This window comes from Coffea arabica, chromosome 8c, assembly GCF_036785885.1.
Source record: "Coffea arabica cultivar ET-39 chromosome 8c, Coffea Arabica ET-39 HiFi, whole genome shotgun sequence".
Lineage (NCBI taxonomy): Eukaryota > Viridiplantae > Streptophyta > Magnoliopsida > Gentianales > Rubiaceae > Coffea > Coffea arabica.
In genome coordinates this window covers 33284730-33304210 of record NC_092325.1, presented here as the reverse complement: position 1 = coordinate 33304210, position 19481 = coordinate 33284730, and the positions used below count along the sequence as shown (strand labels likewise).

General features: G+C 33.6%; 1 protein-coding gene across 1 annotated transcript; it reads right to left on the bottom strand.

Moving 5' to 3' along the window:
* Nucleotides 1–905: 905 nt before the first annotated feature.
* Nucleotides 906–2800, bottom strand: LOC113705415 (premnaspirodiene oxygenase-like). Its single transcript, XM_027227266.2, has 2 exons — nucleotides 1803–2800; nucleotides 906–1713 (listed from the first exon to the last, which is right to left on the bottom strand). Exons 1-2 carry the CDS (start codon nucleotides 2700–2702, stop codon nucleotides 1084–1086), a joined length of 1530 nt encoding a protein of 509 aa, XP_027083067.1. The 5' UTR covers nucleotides 2703–2800; the 3' UTR covers nucleotides 906–1083.
* Between the last annotated feature and the right edge of the window lie 16681 nt (nucleotides 2801–19481).

The following is a 19481-nucleotide window of genomic DNA, read 5'->3' as shown; positions in this document are numbered from 1 at the left end:
TAGCATTACCAATTTATGATAAATTTTAGCCTATTTTCTTATCTTTATAAAATGAAATTTTAAATTTATATATGAAAAAAATGTTAGGGGTTCAAAATTTTTCGATTAAGTTTTTATATTAATTTTTATAGTACTCAGTTCAAATTTTTATATTCTTATTATTCAATTATTAAATAATTGGTAATTTTGTGACATAGAGTATAAATGAAAAAAAATTGGTAATTAAGTTTATTGAACATTATAAGTAAATATTTAAAACTAATGATGGGTACAAAGAGTGGTATAAATTGCTAACTTAGTTTGCAAAAATGAATTTACAAAAAGTTAAAATAAATGGGTTATAAATGGGTAATTGGGTTACCCAATTCATTTTTTAACTTACCCATTTATACCCATCTAATTAAATGGGTATAAATGAGTTGACTCACTTATACCCATTATCCATTTTATCCAACCCAAACCCGTCCAAGTCACCCATCTTGACACCTCCAACTAGAACCTTCCCTTTTTTGGATCCATCTTATATCAATAACCCGATCGCCCCACATGATTATTATTTCGAGAGCTTTATCCATGATAGAGTTATAATCATACCACGTTAGTATGATTATGTGAATAAGGGATTTGGGGCAAGAACGGTTGCAGGAAGCAACCGTTCTAAAAGTTTGATGGCCAAAATTTGGCCAAAAAAATATAAGGTCCTGACCTGTTCAAAAGAAATATGTTCAAAAGTAGCCTGCATATTGTCCTGACCTGTTTCTTTGCTCTATTACTTGGCATCTACTACTCCTGTCCAGATGGAGATTCACAGATGCAGACTTTTACATTACGGTTAAGTTCAGATAATAATGGAAAAAAAGACATCAGATGTATGTTATGGAGCTTCTCTTAGCACAAAAGTAGGATGAGAAACTTTCACAATTGATCATGTCCATTGTGTCCCATTGCAGGAAAACCATTTGTTGGAGAATTAAACAGATACCATATGCAACAACAGTAATTACGTAAAAATCAAGAAACGAAGGTCCCATGGGAAGATGAGAGGGCAGGCAACAGCCCTAACACTTAATCAATTTACAGATTTTAGCAGGACTTTCCTTCGGATGGATCATAAGGCGTAGCCAGCAAGCGAAGTTTATCTTTTCTTGATGCAGTTATTGCAGTTGACTCTGACATGTCCAAGTCATTGGGATCTAGGCCGTTTGGGAGTTTCCAGTTGAAGTGGTAAAGCAGAAAAGCTAAAGGAACATAAACATTAGCTAAACCAAATTGAATTCCAGGGCACATCCTTCTTCCTGCACCAAATGGTAAATATTCGAAATGAGTTCCTGCAAAATCAACTGGATTATTTTCGAATCTCTCTGGTTTAAAACTCTCTGGATCATCCCAATACTGCGGGTCTCTTCCCATTGCCCAAGCATTAACCAAGACTCTTGTTTGCACAGGGATGACATATCCATCAATCTCACATTCCTCCCTGCATTCTCTAGGAACTAGCAAAGGGAGAGGAGGGTGTAACCTTAGTGTTTCTCTGATCACTAACTTTAGGTACTTCAATTCTTGAACATCATCTTCTTCAAACATTTGCTTTCCCTTGAAGGCTGTCCTTATTTCAGATTGTGCTTTGGCCATCACACTTGGATTTCTAATCATCTCGGACATAGCCCAATCTACCGTTGTGGAAGAAGTTTCAGTTCCAGCAGAAAACACATCCTGCATCAATGAATACAAAATGCAAAAATTAGAGATTGGAATCATAATTAAGAGTTAGAACTGCATAAAATTCAGGACCTGGTGCTTACTATCACAATAGCTTTGATGTTATCATTAGTAATTGGAATTTGAAGATCACCGCTATGTTTAACTCGCAGTAAAACATCAATTAGATCTTCATTGCCATATTCACCAGTGGACATATTTCTCTGCAGGTTGTTGGTGTGCTGATCGATTATATTGACCAAGAGTCTATCCATCTTAAGATGGATCTTCACCAACTGCCTCTTGACAGAGAGGAGGGGATGCAGCATCTTGAACGAAGGCAAAAGATCAGAAATATCAAAGGTACTTGAAAGGGGTACTATTTCGCACATTAGCTGTAAGAATTTGCTGTGAACGTCTTTGCTTACTTTGCCAAACGCTGCTCTACAAACCGTAGAACATGTGTATGAGTGTACTTTGTCTGTAAAATGAATTACTTCTCCAGCATCAGCTAGATTTCTAATAGACTTAACAAGATGCAAAGCCTCATCTTGCCGAATAGAGCCAAATGATTGGACCTTTTTAGCACTAAGGAGCTCCAGAGCACATATCTTTCGCACCTGCCTCAGGTAGTCACCATAAGGGCAGAAGCCAATGTCTGAGCTGTTATACATTATGATTTTGCTGAGTAGAATCTCTGACCGGTTTGCGAAGGAAAGATCATGAGTCTTCATAATTTCTTTAGCCAAATGCGACGATGATACAATGATTGATGAGATTTCACCTAGTTGAAGGTGCATTAGAGCTCCATGTTTCTGAGCTAATTTTGTCAAAGCCTGATGGGGTTGGGAACCGATCAAATGATGCATATTTCCGATAATAGGTAGCTTCGAAGGAGATGGTGGTAGTTTCTTGGCTGCCTGGGATCTCCTCCATTCCTTGAATAAAGCTAAAACAAAGGCTAGGAAAAGAAAGAAAGCAATCAAGTTGGAGGGAAGTTCCATTGTTCAGCAATGATCTTTGCTGTGGTTAAGTTGTCCCTCTAAGATTTTAATCCACGAAGTCGCATTGACTCAAAAATTCATTTATTCCAGTTGCATTCTAAAAAATATATATAGTGAGGTCATAACCAGATTTCAAAGATATGCGGATATGATATATTAACATTAACATTGTAGAAAATTAACTACACGTGATTCAGCTATTACATAATATCCTTTTCTTTTCTTTTTTGAAAAAATTATACAAAACATCCCTCACATTTTGTAAAATGACTTTTTTCGTTTCTTAACTTTAAAAGTATAATTTTACGTCATTTAAAAATTTCCATTAATCAAATTTGGTGCCTATCTTAATTTTTAGCTAGTTTTTTATCGGAATCCATCATGTGCTTTGCACGTGATCATTTTTTAAGGACAAAATTGTTAAATCACATTTCACATAAAACTGATCCATAGTCCCACACATTTCACAAAATTAATTTTTTCATCCTTCACATTTCATAAAATAAATTTTTTTTGTCCCTTACATTTCACAAAATAAAAATTTTCATCTATCATTGATCAAGTGCACAAATAGTTTTTTCTTATTTTTGAAAATCCATATATATGTCTATTTGATCGCACCTAAATAAGTTAATTGTAGTTGTAGATGAAATCAAATAAAAATATATTACATATTATTCATATTGTTTAGGTAAAATCAAACAGATATATGTATGGATTTTAAAAAAAAAACTACTCATACACATGATCAATGAGAGATGAAAAAATTCATTTTATAAAATATGAGGGATGAAAAAAATTTATTTTATAAAATATAAGAGACTATGGATTAAATTATGTGAAATTTGATTTGACAATTTTGTTTCTTAAAAATAATCACGTACAAGGCACGTGGTGAATTTCATCCAAAAACTAGTCCGAAATTTATGTAAAGGTCAAATTTGATCAATATAAATTTTTAAGGGACGTAAATTTATGCTTTTAAAAATAAGAGATGAAAATATCATTTTATAAAAAGGGATAATTTCATAAACCTCCCCTGAGGTTTTATGAAATATCACCTAGCTCTCTTGAGGTTTTCAAAATCTCACTTAGCACCCCTTGAATTGACATTTTGGCAACATTAAAAGCCCTTCTAACCAAAAGATATTAAAAAATTCATGTTTGAGGAGATAGATTATTTTAGTGCCTTTAATACCCTTAGACTATAAAAAAAAATGAACATTTTATAAATCAAGAAAAAAAAGTACTAAATTGGAACCATCTTAAAAGTGAGGAAATGAAAATTGGTAAGATTTTATGTTACAACCAATAGTCACTTCTACAGTAGGAAGAGATAGTAAAAGTAAATACTATTTTTTAAATTATTTCTACAAATAGAACCCTTCATAGTGTTGAAGGTAATTAGCATGTAAAATCATACATTTGAGCAAAAAAAATTTAGTAATAGATGAAATTCAACTTCAATATCATACAAAAAATTTATTCAAAATAGACAGACTTTTTTTTATGGGTGTGAAATATGAAAATTTTATTATAGAAAAAGTCAGAATTTGAAAAACTATTCGGAGTTTCAATTACTTTTTTTCTCTTGCGCTCTACATGAATAGGAAATAAATAAAGTTGTGAAATACCAAAAAAGGAAAAAAATAAAAAGAACCTGCAGCTATTCTTCTCCAAATGCACTGAATATTTCATTCACATTTGCAATTCAATTATACATACATATATATATATATATATGTATGTATGTATGTATGTATGTATGTTTGTATAGATATTGTTAAAGAAAAGTAGAAAATTTAGAGAAAGAAAAAAAAGTTTAGAAAATTTAAATATGAGGGTATTATTAATAATTCATCACCTTTGATATTAATATATGGCCCTGCTATCACTTCAAGGATGCTAAGTGAGATTTTGAAAAATTAGGGGAGTTAGGTGATATTTCATGAAACCTCAAGGGAGGTTTCTGAAATTATCCCTTATAAAAATAAGGACAAAAAATATCATTATACATAATATCACTGGAAGTCAACTTTGGCATGCCGACATGTTGATTTTGGCGCTGATGCTCAACAATTGAAAATTTCCTGACAGCGTCTTTTTATGACCTCACAACAATAAACAACGCATTGGAAAATGTCTTGGTTGGCAACTTCCAGAAAAAAATGGTTCCCTTGTCTATTTTCAAGTTAAGATTAGACACAAACAAAATAAATAAAATAAATAATGCAGGAGCCAGCGAATCAACGACATTGTGGGGCCCACATGCCTGACGTGATTAATAAATGACCAGTGTCCTTCGATCGGATCCTGCACGGTTAAGGGCTAAGATTTATCCTCAAAATTTTGTGCGGCTGAAATTACATCATTTAATTCGATTTTCGTGTCAAGTGTGGAGTTCATTATTATCTGTTCTGAAAATACATCTTGTGAAAAAAAAATTACATCGTGTTTAACCAATGTTATGCGCAGTGCAAAATGAGGACAACGGGCACCCGTATCCCCTTCGATCACGTCCAAAATATCCGACGCCCATCTGCCGTCCATCCTTAAAATGAACAAACACGTGAACCCCTATTTATCGTTAGACATGAACGATCGGTGGAAACTAGGAATCTTAGCATATCGTTTCCTATTGATACTGTTGAAGCAAGACAACTCTGTAGTTTCCAGTGTCTAGGAGTACTTTTTATGGGGATAATTTCAGAAACCTCCCTCAAATTTCTGATAATTACAGAAACCCCTTCAAGTTTATTAAATTACACTTACCTTTCTTACTTTTACTGTTTATATAACAATATAAATCCAAAAGGCTATATTTTTTTTTCAAAAATCCTAAACTACCTTTTTTGTTCAAAAATAAAACAAAAATTATTTTGTCAATTGCTTTCTTCCATATTTTAACCAAACCCACTATACTAACAAACTAGCCTAACAAATAGTCAAATTCCAAATTCTAAACTCAAGCAATTTCATCATCATAATCATAAAATTGCTTCTCCCAAAGTATGCATTCAATTTTGAAAATTTGTTCCATTCTACAGAAATATTCTCAACACATGGTTCCATGGAATGGTCAAACTCACAATCAACTGCTCTTATGTTTGCATAATTTTCAACATAAGATGCCATGGTATTGTTCCATATAAATGGCTTAACTCTTACTACATGAGCCACATTATATCTTTGAAGAAAATCCTTAGGGGAGATTTAGACATGGATGGGACATAGCACCTGCAATAAGCACATCGGCATGGAGGTTAACACATGACGTAGTAGGATAAACTTACCACCCGAGGAGAGTAACCGCAAGCTCCAGTGAAATAGCCGATCCCGCATCTTTGCCACTAGGCCATCAAATAAACAACAAGTAGCTCTTCCCCTCGAGACTGGCGCACCTAGGTAGCGGAATGGAAGCACCTGCTGTTGGAATTGGAGCTTCGCCGTCACCAACCGCGTTCGGTCCTCCGAGGCTCAGTTCGAAATAATGAACGAACTCTTACCCGCATTAATCCGTTGGCCTGAATATGCCTGATACCTACCAAATAGGTCTGAGAGCGCATCCAGACAGCCCTCCGAGCACCTAGCAAAAATCAGAATGCCATCTGCAAATGCTTGGGGTGCGATCATACCAGCACTAATGCACCGGATCCCATTAGAACTCCGAAATTAAGCGTGCTTGGGCGAGAGTGGTACTAGGAAGGTTTCGGAACTTAGTAATCGGTATGAAAGCAGTCGTGTAGTTAGAAATTTAAGTTGTCAATCCCTTTTACAAATTTCTTTTTTCACTCTATACTACATCTGACTTTAGTAATAATTTGATAATTCTCGATGCCAATTTAGTCTTTGATACAATAGTTTAAGAAAATATATATGTCTTGTGTCTTTGTTACTACTTTAGAATTTTTTATATATAAGGTCTTTCATATTCTCATTAGTCTTTAATGAATTAGACTATATGGATTGTTCTTATTACAAATAAACTTTCCAAATAATAATGTGTACTATCTCCTTTAACATAGGCTCAAGATCGATATCAACCTCTCAATTGATTCTGCTACTTCTAACGATTGTTGCTTTGCTAACAACTCAAATATAATATGAATTTAGCACCAGTGACCCTTTTTAGTGAAAATTTTATCTTTTCATGCCGTTATTGTCTTAGCAATATAATTTCAATATCACGTGTTGTGGAAATAGCTGTCTAGTGGACATTCGTTGAAATTGTTACTTAAATGCTTGACTTGCATTAGAAGGTTATAAAGCAACCATATTTGCTAAACATTATCAGTTTCATTTGGTTTATGCACGTCTAGTCCATTTTGATGCTTAAGATAGATATATCACATTATAGTGGCAACCCTAATGTTTAGATCTTAGAGAGCAAAACTTTCTATCATTCACTTATCCTAACTCCTTAAGTTTTGAAGTTCTTACTATGTTATGTTACTTTGCAAGAAATCAGCCAAAACTTCTAATACTATTCAAAGGGAGATATATTGTTGTCCAAACACGCATTTCACTAAAATCTTTAACAATTTTATTTGATGGTTTCCTTTGCTACTCAATGATGCCTTTTAGGGAACTATTCTTATTATTTCATGAACTGCAGCTTCCTATTATTAAAGTGTACTTTTGAATACTATTCTTTGAAGCAGAAGAATAGTTGAAGGTGTGGAATTTATAGTTAATCTTGAATCTAATAGAACTCACCATTTTCAGAGTCAACTTATATTTTCGCATATTTCCATGCATTTTATGGCATTTAAGAATAAAATTTTGGGTCTTAAATAAAAACATGATTACCAAAAGTTTTTGAAAAAACCTATTCATGTTGAAGGTGAATGAATTATGTAGTTATTAACTCATAGCATCCACGTTTAATGTTTTTGAAGTATCGAAATACAACTTTACCATTCAAATATCTATTCCTTTTCATCTTGAGATTATTCTTTCTTTTGTCTTGCTCCTTTTCTTGGTTAAGTTCATATAGATTCCAGATGCACTTGTATCCAGTCCTATTTGGATTGCAATTTTTTGGAGTTTTTGTAGAAATTGTAATGTAACAATTTGATATATATGAGGTAAAAAGATGATTGAAAAATGTATTCACAAATAATATAAAAATTTTTTGATGAAAAATTATTTTCCAAACAAGGTATTTTAATTTGTTCAAAACTCTCAGAATAATAGTTAGTGTACCCTTTCATTTTAAAAGTTTGAAAGATAAAAACACCATGAAAGTTTTTCAAATTTATCATACAATTATCATCTTATTAATAAAGAAAAATTATTTAGAAGTTAATTAAATTATTCTTCTCTCATTTTCTCCAACTTCTCTCTACTTCATCTCTTTTTCTCATAAGACTTTTCTTATCGAAAAGGAGTGTATCTCTCATAAATTTCATTTAATTTATTTTTAAATAAAGTCTTTTGTAAATTTTGTTAGTAACAAATCTCTATTTCTCCTAAGGGTTCTTAGTGAGAATTTTTCATTTCTCCTAGGGGTTCCTAAAGACAATTTTCTATTTTCTTTTCTTCTTTTGTTGTTAGATCCAAATTTATTTTAGATCTAGTTGTTGGATCTGAAATTTTTTTGGGTCTTAGATCTATCTTGACTGATCTCATCATTATTAATTGAATTTAAAACTATTGATTAGTAAATCTAGCGATTACAACAAGCACAGAAGGGAGAAGTAGCGATTTATCTTGTTAGAAGACAAATTGGAAATTTCTTATATTTTTTAGATATGTTCAAAATTGTTTAGATCTATTATATTTGTTAAATTGCAAATCTGACTTGTTATTTCTAGTACACATTTAATTTGCCATTAAAACAGTGATGTAAATCAAATTGTACTGGACATTTTTCAATAATTCATTAATAAAATTTGCTTTTCACAAAAAAAGAAGATAATTAAATTATTTAAATACTACACAATCTAATTTAAAAGCCTTATCTATTGTCAAATTTTAATGATGGTGCAATTTGAGATGAAAAGGAACTGAGTTTAAAATAGCAAGATTGCACGTGGACAGAGGAAACAGCACATGTCATAGGAATTACATTAAATTAACACAAAAACTTTACATGAATCTTATGGAGCTTTTTCTTTTTCTTTCTAATTGAATTGGTATTTTTAAAAAATTTTCATATAAAATAGTTGTATAAGTTTTATATTGTCAATAGTTCCAATGTCATAGTAGGAGAGAGGTGAAAGTAGATTACAAAATAATGAAAATCTTAAGGCTTGGGTTTAAAGTTTTTTTATCTAACTTGAGAGAATGTTTACCGTTGATTAATACTCATATGTCTTTCTTCATCAAATTTGTAATTGTAAATTTTAACATGGAATTTTATCAAATTGGACAATTGTAGGTTGTTGTTATGCTTATTGAAATATACTAGATATATTTTATGTTTTTATGTCAATACTTTCATTTCATACAAATTATTTCAACTTCTAATTTGTTATGCACATATCTTGAGCATGAAAAATAAATTGCCAAAAGGTCTTGTGATTTATTGATTAGATGGGGGATAATGATAAACGTTCTGAGTCTTTAACTTTCATACTAATAAATCTGTCAAAAAATAATTTATTCAGCGCTTGTGCATTTGAACTAAATAATCATGATATGCCAAAAAATCACATTCAGATGATTAGTAATCATGTACTAAAAATTGAATCCAAATGCAAATAGAGTTATCCTTGATATAAAATTATGAGAGACCAAATTGCAAGTTAAGTCCATTCTATCACTATTTTCAATTAAGAATGTCATTTCCGACTCTCAAAAAGTAGAGATTTGTTCACTTTGACTTAAATGAAGTATTGTATCATCTATGCAAATCTTATTAATAAGGTTTTTGGTAGCTAATTCTCATTTTCTTGAACTATCATAATAAGCCTAATTGAATTTGTCGAAATGCTGGTTCTATAAACTATTCCAGTATTCTGCCTAGGATAGAATGGCTAGAGGTTGACATCAACACTCGATAAGACACCGTACCCTTCATTATAACGACTTTTATGGAGCTTCCCATAATGAGACAAAGTATGTTAGTAGTTTGTCACTAATTTATGTATTAGAGACTTTACTATTATGGATTTTATTTAACTTAATAAGACAATTACTTAAAATCTATAGGTTGCTTTTATCATTGTAAAGAGAAATTTATCAGATTTGTGACTCTCATCAAAAGAGATATTTCAGTTTCCATAGTTAACAAATGTTTCTCTTCATTGGTGTCTCAATAGAGTCTATAATATCTCAATCAATACGTATGGACATATACTTTTCATATACTTTTTTGATAGAGTTTTATTAAGGTTTTGTTGTATCCTGGTGGTATCAAATACCTTTAGGAAAGTGAGATCACGCCTCAAAGCCATTACTGTACTAACAATCTAAAGGTATTTGATAATGGCAACTGAGGCAAATTCTGAAGTGAAAGTTCATATTCAAGATCAAGAAGTCAACAAGCTGGACAGGTTTGATGGAACAAACTACACCAAATGGGTGGACAAGATTGTGTTCCTTCTTGCCACCACGAACATTTTCTATGTCCTGAGCCTTGATTTGCAACCAATTCCAAATCCAAAAGAAGATGAAACTCTGGAAGCCAAAGCAAAGTCGGTAGAGGAAAAGACAAAACGTGATGTTGATGAATTGAAGTGTCGAGGATACATTCTCAACTCAGTTACCAATAGGCTCTATGATCTTTATAGGAACATGAAGACTTTGAAATAAATTTGGGCTGCTTTGGAACCGAAATATAAACATGAAAAGAAAGGTATTGATAAATTTCTGACATTTAAATTTTTTGAATTCAAAATCTCTGATGATATGCCAATTATGGATCAAGTACATGAATTGGACGTTTTGGTTTCTCAATTGAGTGAATTGCAAATTGTTGTTCCTGACACTCTCCAAGCGCGAGCAATTTTGTCAAAATTGCCTCCTTCTTGGCATAATTACAGGAAAAAAATTATGCATTCTATAGAGAGTTTTACTATTGAACAAGTTACTACTCATATGCAAATTGAGGCAACCAATCGTGCAAGAGAGGCTATGATTTTGAGTTCTACTTGTTGTAAGCTAGCAAGAAGTCTAAGAAATAGGAAATGGAAAAACTACTAGTAACAAATTGTATTGCTAAACAAGTTCAAATCATCAATATGATAAACCAGAATAATGTTAATAACAATAACTTCAGGGTTAAAAACAAAAACACCCCCGTGATATAACTAATACACAAAAAAGTCTCTCGTGGTTTCTAAATATACAAAACGACACCTTATTTTTTGAACTAAATTGTAAACTAATAGAATTCGTTAAATTTAACGGAATCCGGTAAATTTAACGGAAAACTTAACGGAATCCGGTAAAGTTTAATAGTACAGACCGTCATTTTCATTAAGTTTAACGAATTTTGTTAGTTTACAATTTAGTTCAAAACATGAGGTGTCGTTTTGTTTGTTTTGAAACCACATGGGGCTTCTCTATGTATTAGATATACCACAGGGGTCTTTTTTGTTTTTAACCCATAACTTTACTAACTTACAAATCACAGAGGCTTGATCTTTTATCAATGTCCTAAAAGAGAATTTTTGCTCCTTCCCTTTGTGTAGAAGTGCATGAGCAATATATTCCCAGGATTCAATTGTGAATTCTCCCTCAAATTTGCACAAGAATTTAGGAAGTCTATGAACTTTGTGTTTTCACTTTTCTCTCAAAGTGGTTCTACGGAAATTTTGCAGAAAACTTTTATGCTAAAAAAGGAATAATAATGATGAACTTTCTCTCCTACTAACATATATTTATAGATCAAAACAACAAGCGGCAGTTTGAAACTGTTGGTAGACGGTTTTTTGATCAAAAGCCACGACTTTCCAACCAATAGTCAAGAAGAAACTTATCTGAAAAAAATGAAGAATCACAACTTTTTGGGAAGACATTTCCTAGACCAATGATGGTTTTAATTCAAACACCTTTTCCTCATTTTCAACAATACCCCACATTGGAATTAAATCTTCAAAAATAAATATAGTAATAATACACCCTTGAGAGAAAATTTAACATGTAATGCATCAGGTGAAGTGTTGTAAATGACTTGAATTTTACCTTAGTGAGAGTATACTGGAGTTACTTAATGATGCAGAGAATATAGCTGATCTTGAACTGATCACCGTTTGTAGTAACCAAGACAATATACTACACACATAACTATGTCTAAATAGCACAGTAGTTCACAACGTTGTTGTTCAATTTTGGTCCTGAACAAATCCCTGTTTCATGATAGTTTTAGAGAATTTAGCCATTATCATTCTTATAAATGCAACCCCATATTTACTATCACATAGGTAACTCTACCATAGGTTCTGAAGAACTCTTATAGTCGTCATTAAATGATTACGCATACCCTACAACAATCAACAACAACACACGTTTATCATAAAAATGAGCAACTCATGTGCTTTACTTATTTGAGTATTATCCAACTAGTTTGCCTATTGAACCTAGGCCATGGGATCTCCAATCTGCTAGGTTAGGTTTCCATCAGATTTTACTCATTGATTAGCTTTAGACTCATTCCCTTTGATAAAAACTTGACTTGTTCTCTTGGTAGGCTTTTAGTCAAAGCATCCACTAAATTTGCCTTTGATTTTATGAATTGAATGGAAATAACTCCATTCGAGAGCAATTTTCTAATTGTATTAGTCTAATATGCCTTGATTTACCATTATATACACTATTTTTAGCTCTAGCTTGAGCAGCCATACTATCACAATGTATACAAATGGCTGTGACAGGCTTTGGCTATATTGGAACGTCCTCTAGAAAGTTTCTAAGTCATTCTGCTTCTTCAACAGCTTTATCCAATGCTACAAACTCTGATTCCATTGTAGAACATGCAATACAAGTTTGTTTTGAGGACCGCCATGATTCTGCTGCTCCATCTAGTGTAAATATATATCCACTAGTTGACTTGGTTTCTGTGTTATCTGAAATCCAGTTAGCATCACTGAATCCTTCTAGAACAGGAGGATACTTTGTATAGTCTAGTCCATAATTTGAAGTAAACTTCAAATATCTTAGTATTCTAATTAATACTTTCCAATGGTCATATCGTGGACTACTTGTATATCTACTTAGCCTGTTTATTGAATAAGCAATATCAAGTCTAGTAGAATTCATCAGATACATCAAACTCCCAATAACTTGAGAGTACTCCAATTGTTGAACTCAAAAATTTCTTAGTTGAGTTTATTGCATCCTTGCTAGTTCCTATTATGAGCATATCATCAACATACAAGCATACTAAAACACAAGAATTCTTCATTTCCTTGTAGTACACACATTTGTTACATTCATTTATCTTAAATTCATGTCATAACATCGTGTGATCAAATTTCTCATGCCATTGCTTAGGTGCTTGTTTAAGTCCATAAAGAGACTTGACAAGTTTACACACCTTATTCTCGTCATTTTTTATCACAAAACCCTTCGGTTATTTCATATAAATTTCTTCATCTAATTCACCATTCAGAAAGGCTGTTTTAACATTCATTTGATTTATATCCATGTTATATATGGCAGCTATTGCTATTAACATCCTTATAGATGTAATTCGAGAAACCGGAGAATAGGTATTGAAATAATCCAATTCTTCCTTTTGCCAATAGCCTTTAGCTACTAGACGTGCTTTGTACTTGTCTATAGAACCATTGGCTCTGAGTTTCCTCCTGAAAGCCTGTTTACAACTAATTGGTTTACTTCTTGGTGGAAGATCAACCAATTCCCAAGTATTGTTTTGTGAAATAGATTGGATTTCACTATCAATAGCTTCCTTCCAGTAAGGAGCTTCAGGTGACCTCATAGCTTCACTATAAGTTCTTGGCTCTTCTTTAGTTAGATAACTGATAAAGTCTGGACCAAAATCCTTGGAGATTTTCATCCTTTTACTTTTTCTTGGTTCCATGTCTTGATCTTTAACACTTAATTTAGGAGACTTATTTTGACTCTCGTCATAACCTCTTTTCTCTTTATAAGGCAAAATTCCTTCAAAAAATTCAGCCTCATTGGAATCAATAATTGTATTAATATGAACATTTGGATTCTCAGATTTAATCACTAAGAACCTGTATGCTGCACTATGAGTTGCTAAACAGATAAAAACACAATCAACAGGCTTAGGTCCTAACTTTGTCCTTTTAGGTATAGGAATTAAGACCTTTGCTAGACAACCCCACACTTTAAGTATTTTATATGTTGGTAACCATCCTTTCCATATCTCATAAGAAGACTTATTAGTCTTCTTATATGGTATTATATTCAAGATATGATCGCAGTAAGTAATGTCTCACCTCACAAATTATGAGGTAAACCTGAGCTATTTATCATGGAATTCATCACGCCTTTAAATGTTCTATTCTTCCTTTCTACTACACGATTTTGTTGAGGTGCAAATGATGCAGTAGTTTGGTGAATTATTCCATGTATAGCACAAAATTCTGCAAAGGCATCACAGTCATATTCTCCGCCTCTGTCAGATCATATTGCCTTTTTCTTCCAAGTTGATTTTCAACTTCAGCTTTGTAAATTTTTGATATTCCCAAAGCTTCATCTTTACTTATGATCAAGTATACGTAGCAATACTTACTACAATCATCAATGATGTGATGAAGTAATATTTCCTACCACGTGTAGGAAGTGACTTAAAGTCACATATATCCATGTGAATTAAGTCAAGTAATTCACTTTTTCTTCCTTGGATAGATTTATAAGTTTGTCTAGCAAATTTCGATTCAATGCATACTTCACATTTGCTTTTGATATCAAAGTCAAATTTAAGTATAAGTCCTAAATTCATCATTCTATGCAAAGATCTAGAATTAACATGCCCTAGCCTTGCATGCCACAAGTCAAAGGAATTAGCGATATAAGCAGAAATATTATCTTTATTCACAGCATTTGTAACCATTACATTTAGTTTGAACAAACCATAAGCCAAATAGCCTTTTCCTATATATATTCCACCCTTAGTAAGTACAAATTTATTGGACTCAAACACAAGCTTGAATCCTTTTTGGCTAAGAAGTGGACCAGAGACTAGATTCTTCCTAATATCAGGTACATGAAGAACATCCTTGAGAGTTACGACTTTTCCAAAATTGAACTTCAATTTGACAGTCCCTTTCCCTTCCACTCTTGAAGAAGAGGAGTTCACCATTTGTGATCTTATTGTAATCACAAACAGATTTTCATTCGAACAGATGTGCCTTGTGGTTCCAATATCAATCCACCAACTCTTGACATCAGAAATGAAGTTTACTTCAGTCACTACAACTACAAGATTGCCTTCATCGGTGTCCATGTGAGGACGTGCAAATTCCTTATATTTTTCTTAAAAATTCCCTTTTATTTGAGAAATATTACTTTATAATAGCCGTACTACTCAATCACCTCACAATAAGTGTAAATGAACATAGAATTCAGGGTTTTCCCTTTTGTTTTCAAGATAGTGCGAATTAGGGTTTTTACGTCTGTCCGTAGTGTGACTATCCGGTACGGAGTGTGGATCAAATTTGGTGATCAAGAGTGAGTTTTAGATGATATTAAGTATGTGATTAGAAGTGATAATAATAAGTTAGTGAATTATAAGTTAAAACCCTAGTATACGCGATTTAAGAAAAATCGGCCCGAACCGACGGGTATCGTTCGCTACCGATTGACTACCAATTGAACACACTATTTGACCACCATTTTATCAAGTTAATCTCCTTATTCTTAGAGCCTAAATATAGCCAAAATCTGATCATGGTGGCCGAATTTTTTGACCAAGGAAACAAGAGAAAAAAAAAATTAAGAATGAATCTTGAAGCAACAAGTGGCGGTCTTCCATTGGATTGTTGACTAACTAATTTACACCATATTTATCACCAAAAACCAACCTGTTTCCCCCATAATTTCAGAAAACCAGCCGAGAGCAAGAGAGGGAGAAGAGTGAAGAGAGTTTTTCAATTTCCAACCTTGACTCCAACATTTTGACTGAAAACAAAAAAAAACTAAACCGATTAAACACTAGTTTGGGAGCTTAGGAAGCTTGGAAGCTAAACTTTGCAAGGAGTAGTGGAGGATATCCTTTGTAAGCTTGTTATTGAGGTATATTGGCTATCCTTTATCTTTGGTTCTTTTATTTTTGCTTAAGTTGCTATACAACCCATGTTTTGATTAAATTGGTAGCTATTCAAGTAGTTGTGATAATTTTGGGTGCATTAGTAAGGTAGGGTTTTGTATTGTTCAGCCCTATTTCTTATTGTGTGGATGGTATATGATGTATACAAGCTTGTATATGAGGTAGTAGTGGTGGTTTTGAGCTGGAAATGTGAATTATACCTTGAGTGTAACAAAATTCCAGAAGTGAAAACCCTTAGTGCCCTGTTCTGCCCGGTTTTAGTTCTCTATGATAGAGGCCGAATTAGGCTTAAGACAAAACATGAAATTTGTAGAGAATGATGTTTTATAGATGCTTACAAAATTTCAGCCCCATTCAAGCACTGTATCTCATGAAAAGACAAAAATACCCCTAAGACTGCCCTAGGTAGAGTCTAGCGGACAGTTTTGACATTGCCTCACGTTGGCTGCATTTTTTCACCTTGATCCGTATCAAACTAGTCTTTGGCCAAAACATGAAATCTTTAGCCCTATGTTTCCAACGCCCCTAAGAACACCTTAATCGAACTTCGATAGCTTGAGTTATGGCCATTTGATTGTAATGCAGTTAACTAGCCTGTTGGTGGGAATCCGGTTCTGTAAATTGGGAATATGACTTGGATACATTAGAAACTGGACTAAGTGGTTTTCATCAAAAGTGTAGCTCTCTGTCTTAGCTTCGAAACGGTATAAATCACACCTCAATCTAATAAGTGTAACTTTGGTTGTGTCCGATACGCTAAGTGACGGTGAATCTGTCTTTTGTTTCTTGACTTAAAATTCATTTCTACACATGTACCTAACTTGATTTTGTACTTGTATGACTTTGAGCCTATTGAACGGCTATTGAAATGAGATTATTTTGTGTGTAACTTTGGGACTGATTGAGGAAAAGAATGAAACCATAAATGGCTGGAAAGTAGGTAAATATAAAGGGTGTGCTGCCCAAATTTACGCTTGAGGACTAAGTAGAAACCCTTGCGACTTGAGTAAGGCTTGAGAGCGAATACCACTTGAACCATCTAGGATATTCGCGTCTTCTTTTATCGAGGTATATAAGTTAGAACTTGGCCAAACTTGTACCCTTGGGAAATGAAATAACGACTACTAAAAAGACATTTTCCTCGTCCTTTCACCTCAAATGGTATTTTGACAGGTGCCGAACCTGTGCAATAATAATAAATAAATCCTAACTACCACCTGAAACAGCTAGTAATCAATTCGAGTACTGGAGCAGGGACTCTAGGTGTGCAATGGGTTACTTGATTCACCCTATTCCCGAAGAGTTTGCTTAATCCGATATACCTGAATTAATTATTTAACTGAATTCCCTAACTAGTAGACAGTGGTAAGCAGGGTCGTCTCCTCAGGGACTGGAGAGATATTTGTTTCTTTTCAAATCAAGAATAATGGGGGGTTTTGGTATCAAATGCCAACTAAACAAATTAAATGCAGAAAATAATTAATTAGAAGAAATAAATGAGAGAAACTCTAGCCAAGGGTATACTTCAGAACTGGTTCATGCACTGATCATTGATTCAAAGGTAATTCCAACATTTACTAATAGATTGGTTCTAGTTGTCTCGCACGCGCTAAACAACCAACCCTTCCTTAATTTATCGATAGCCAAGGTACGACCGTTAGCTATTTCTCTAACCCAAAAACAACCCTAGGTACGACCGTAGGATTCAATTTCCAGATTGCATTAATAATTAGAAAGGCCCAATCCTAACCAATAAACACGCTACGAGGGTTTATTTAAGCTAGATCATATATTCCCCTGACATAAACCCAATTATACCAGTTGCTACTGGGATAGAGGTAACGAACAATTACGGATTCAATTACCTCTATTTAGCAAAATAGCCTATATGAATAATTAATTATTGCGCACTAATCAATCATACACAAGAGCTATAACAGTTAAAAGCAAAGAACATATGAATACCAATAAACGGAGGAAATAATTAAAAGCGGTTTAGATCTCACAGCATTAATTGAACCAATTCATCAGCTGTCCCTTGAGTAGAATTAGAGAATTAGCCCTCCATTAATGGAAGGACGCGGCGCGTGGAGTTTGGGGGAGTTTTGCAGAGCACTTTTCCTTCGCTTCGGTCAGCCCAGAGGAAAACGCAAGGAAGCTTTTCTATTGCTGCCAATTTTCCTCTAAAGCATACGTTAGATGGACTCCCAATTCTATTGTCACAATCGAGTAAAGAGGGAACCCACCAAGTCAACAATGGCGGCTGCACTTTGTTTTCTTTCTTTCTATTGCTCAAGAGACATACGAGAGGAAATCCTTCAATTCATTGATTTTGGTCAAAGACCAATTCACAAACAGTTGGTAGGTCCCAAGTCAACCATCATGAAAGGAAGAAAATAATACACAAGCCAAGAAGCAAAACTTGTTTCTGTTACTCGCTCCCCCCACCCAAAGCTGCGGCTCTCATCTGTCATTTTTAAGCCAACCGATGAAGCCCAATGTCAAAAGGGAATACTCATTGGCCCACAAAAAAGAAAACCTGAACCTCCCACAAATAAAATATGTAAATAAAGTAAAAATCTATTACAATTAAATGCCTTCAGCTTCTCAAGCGGGCCCCACGTACGACAAATCCTCTAAATTCTGATTTTAAGCACTTTACAGCATCCAATCCTGCAATTAGCATCAAAGCGAAATATCAGTAGAATCCACCCAAATAGTGAAAATATTTAATCAATTAGTTGTGCAATAATGCTCAAAATACCCACTAAAATGCAACCTATCAATCTCTCCCACACCTGAACTATGCTTGCCCTCAAGCATAATTAACTCAGAAGTAAAATCAAGATGCTAAGCAAGTCACAGCAGTTCACACCAAGAATGGCATTCCAAGTTCCCCAATAACCTTATCGAAATCAGAATATACTAAATCAGCAACGCTCGCAGTTCAAAGTGCACTCATTCACTCCAAAGTGTATATGAAATGTATATAAGATGGCTCTCAAAACAACACAATAGAATGACACTACCATAAGCTTGCTCATATATCATATCTCCACCACTTACTCATGAATTTAAATGCAGCAATCAAGGGACTTGCAAGGTTGTAATGGGGCTAGGGTGAGAAGGTAGGATAAGAAGGAGTCAAGAGGGTGTAAAAGTGTAAAGGAAGTGCTCAGAAATTCATTACACAGATTCTTGCACATTGGGAATTTCAAGGCATCTCAACCATTACACAAGTGAAGCAAATTAGCACTTGCCCCAACCTTCGACTTTTCTTTTCATCTTTTGTTCATTCATCTACTTCCCTTTTGTCATCTTCTTTTTTTTTTTTTTTTTTTTTTTTGGTTTCAATTTCTTCCAATAACTCCCAACCAGCACCCTAGAAATCAATTTTACTTGTTGATTTCCTGCACTTTGTCTTCTTTTCACATTTCCCTTTCTTTTTTTTTTTTCTTTTTTTCGATACATAAATGGGTGTAATGCCCCTCGAATAGTAGTCCAAAAGTCCGTATAATGAAATCAAAGCACTTCTTCACACGAGGTTCAAAAAGAAAGTCTAAAAAGGTTTT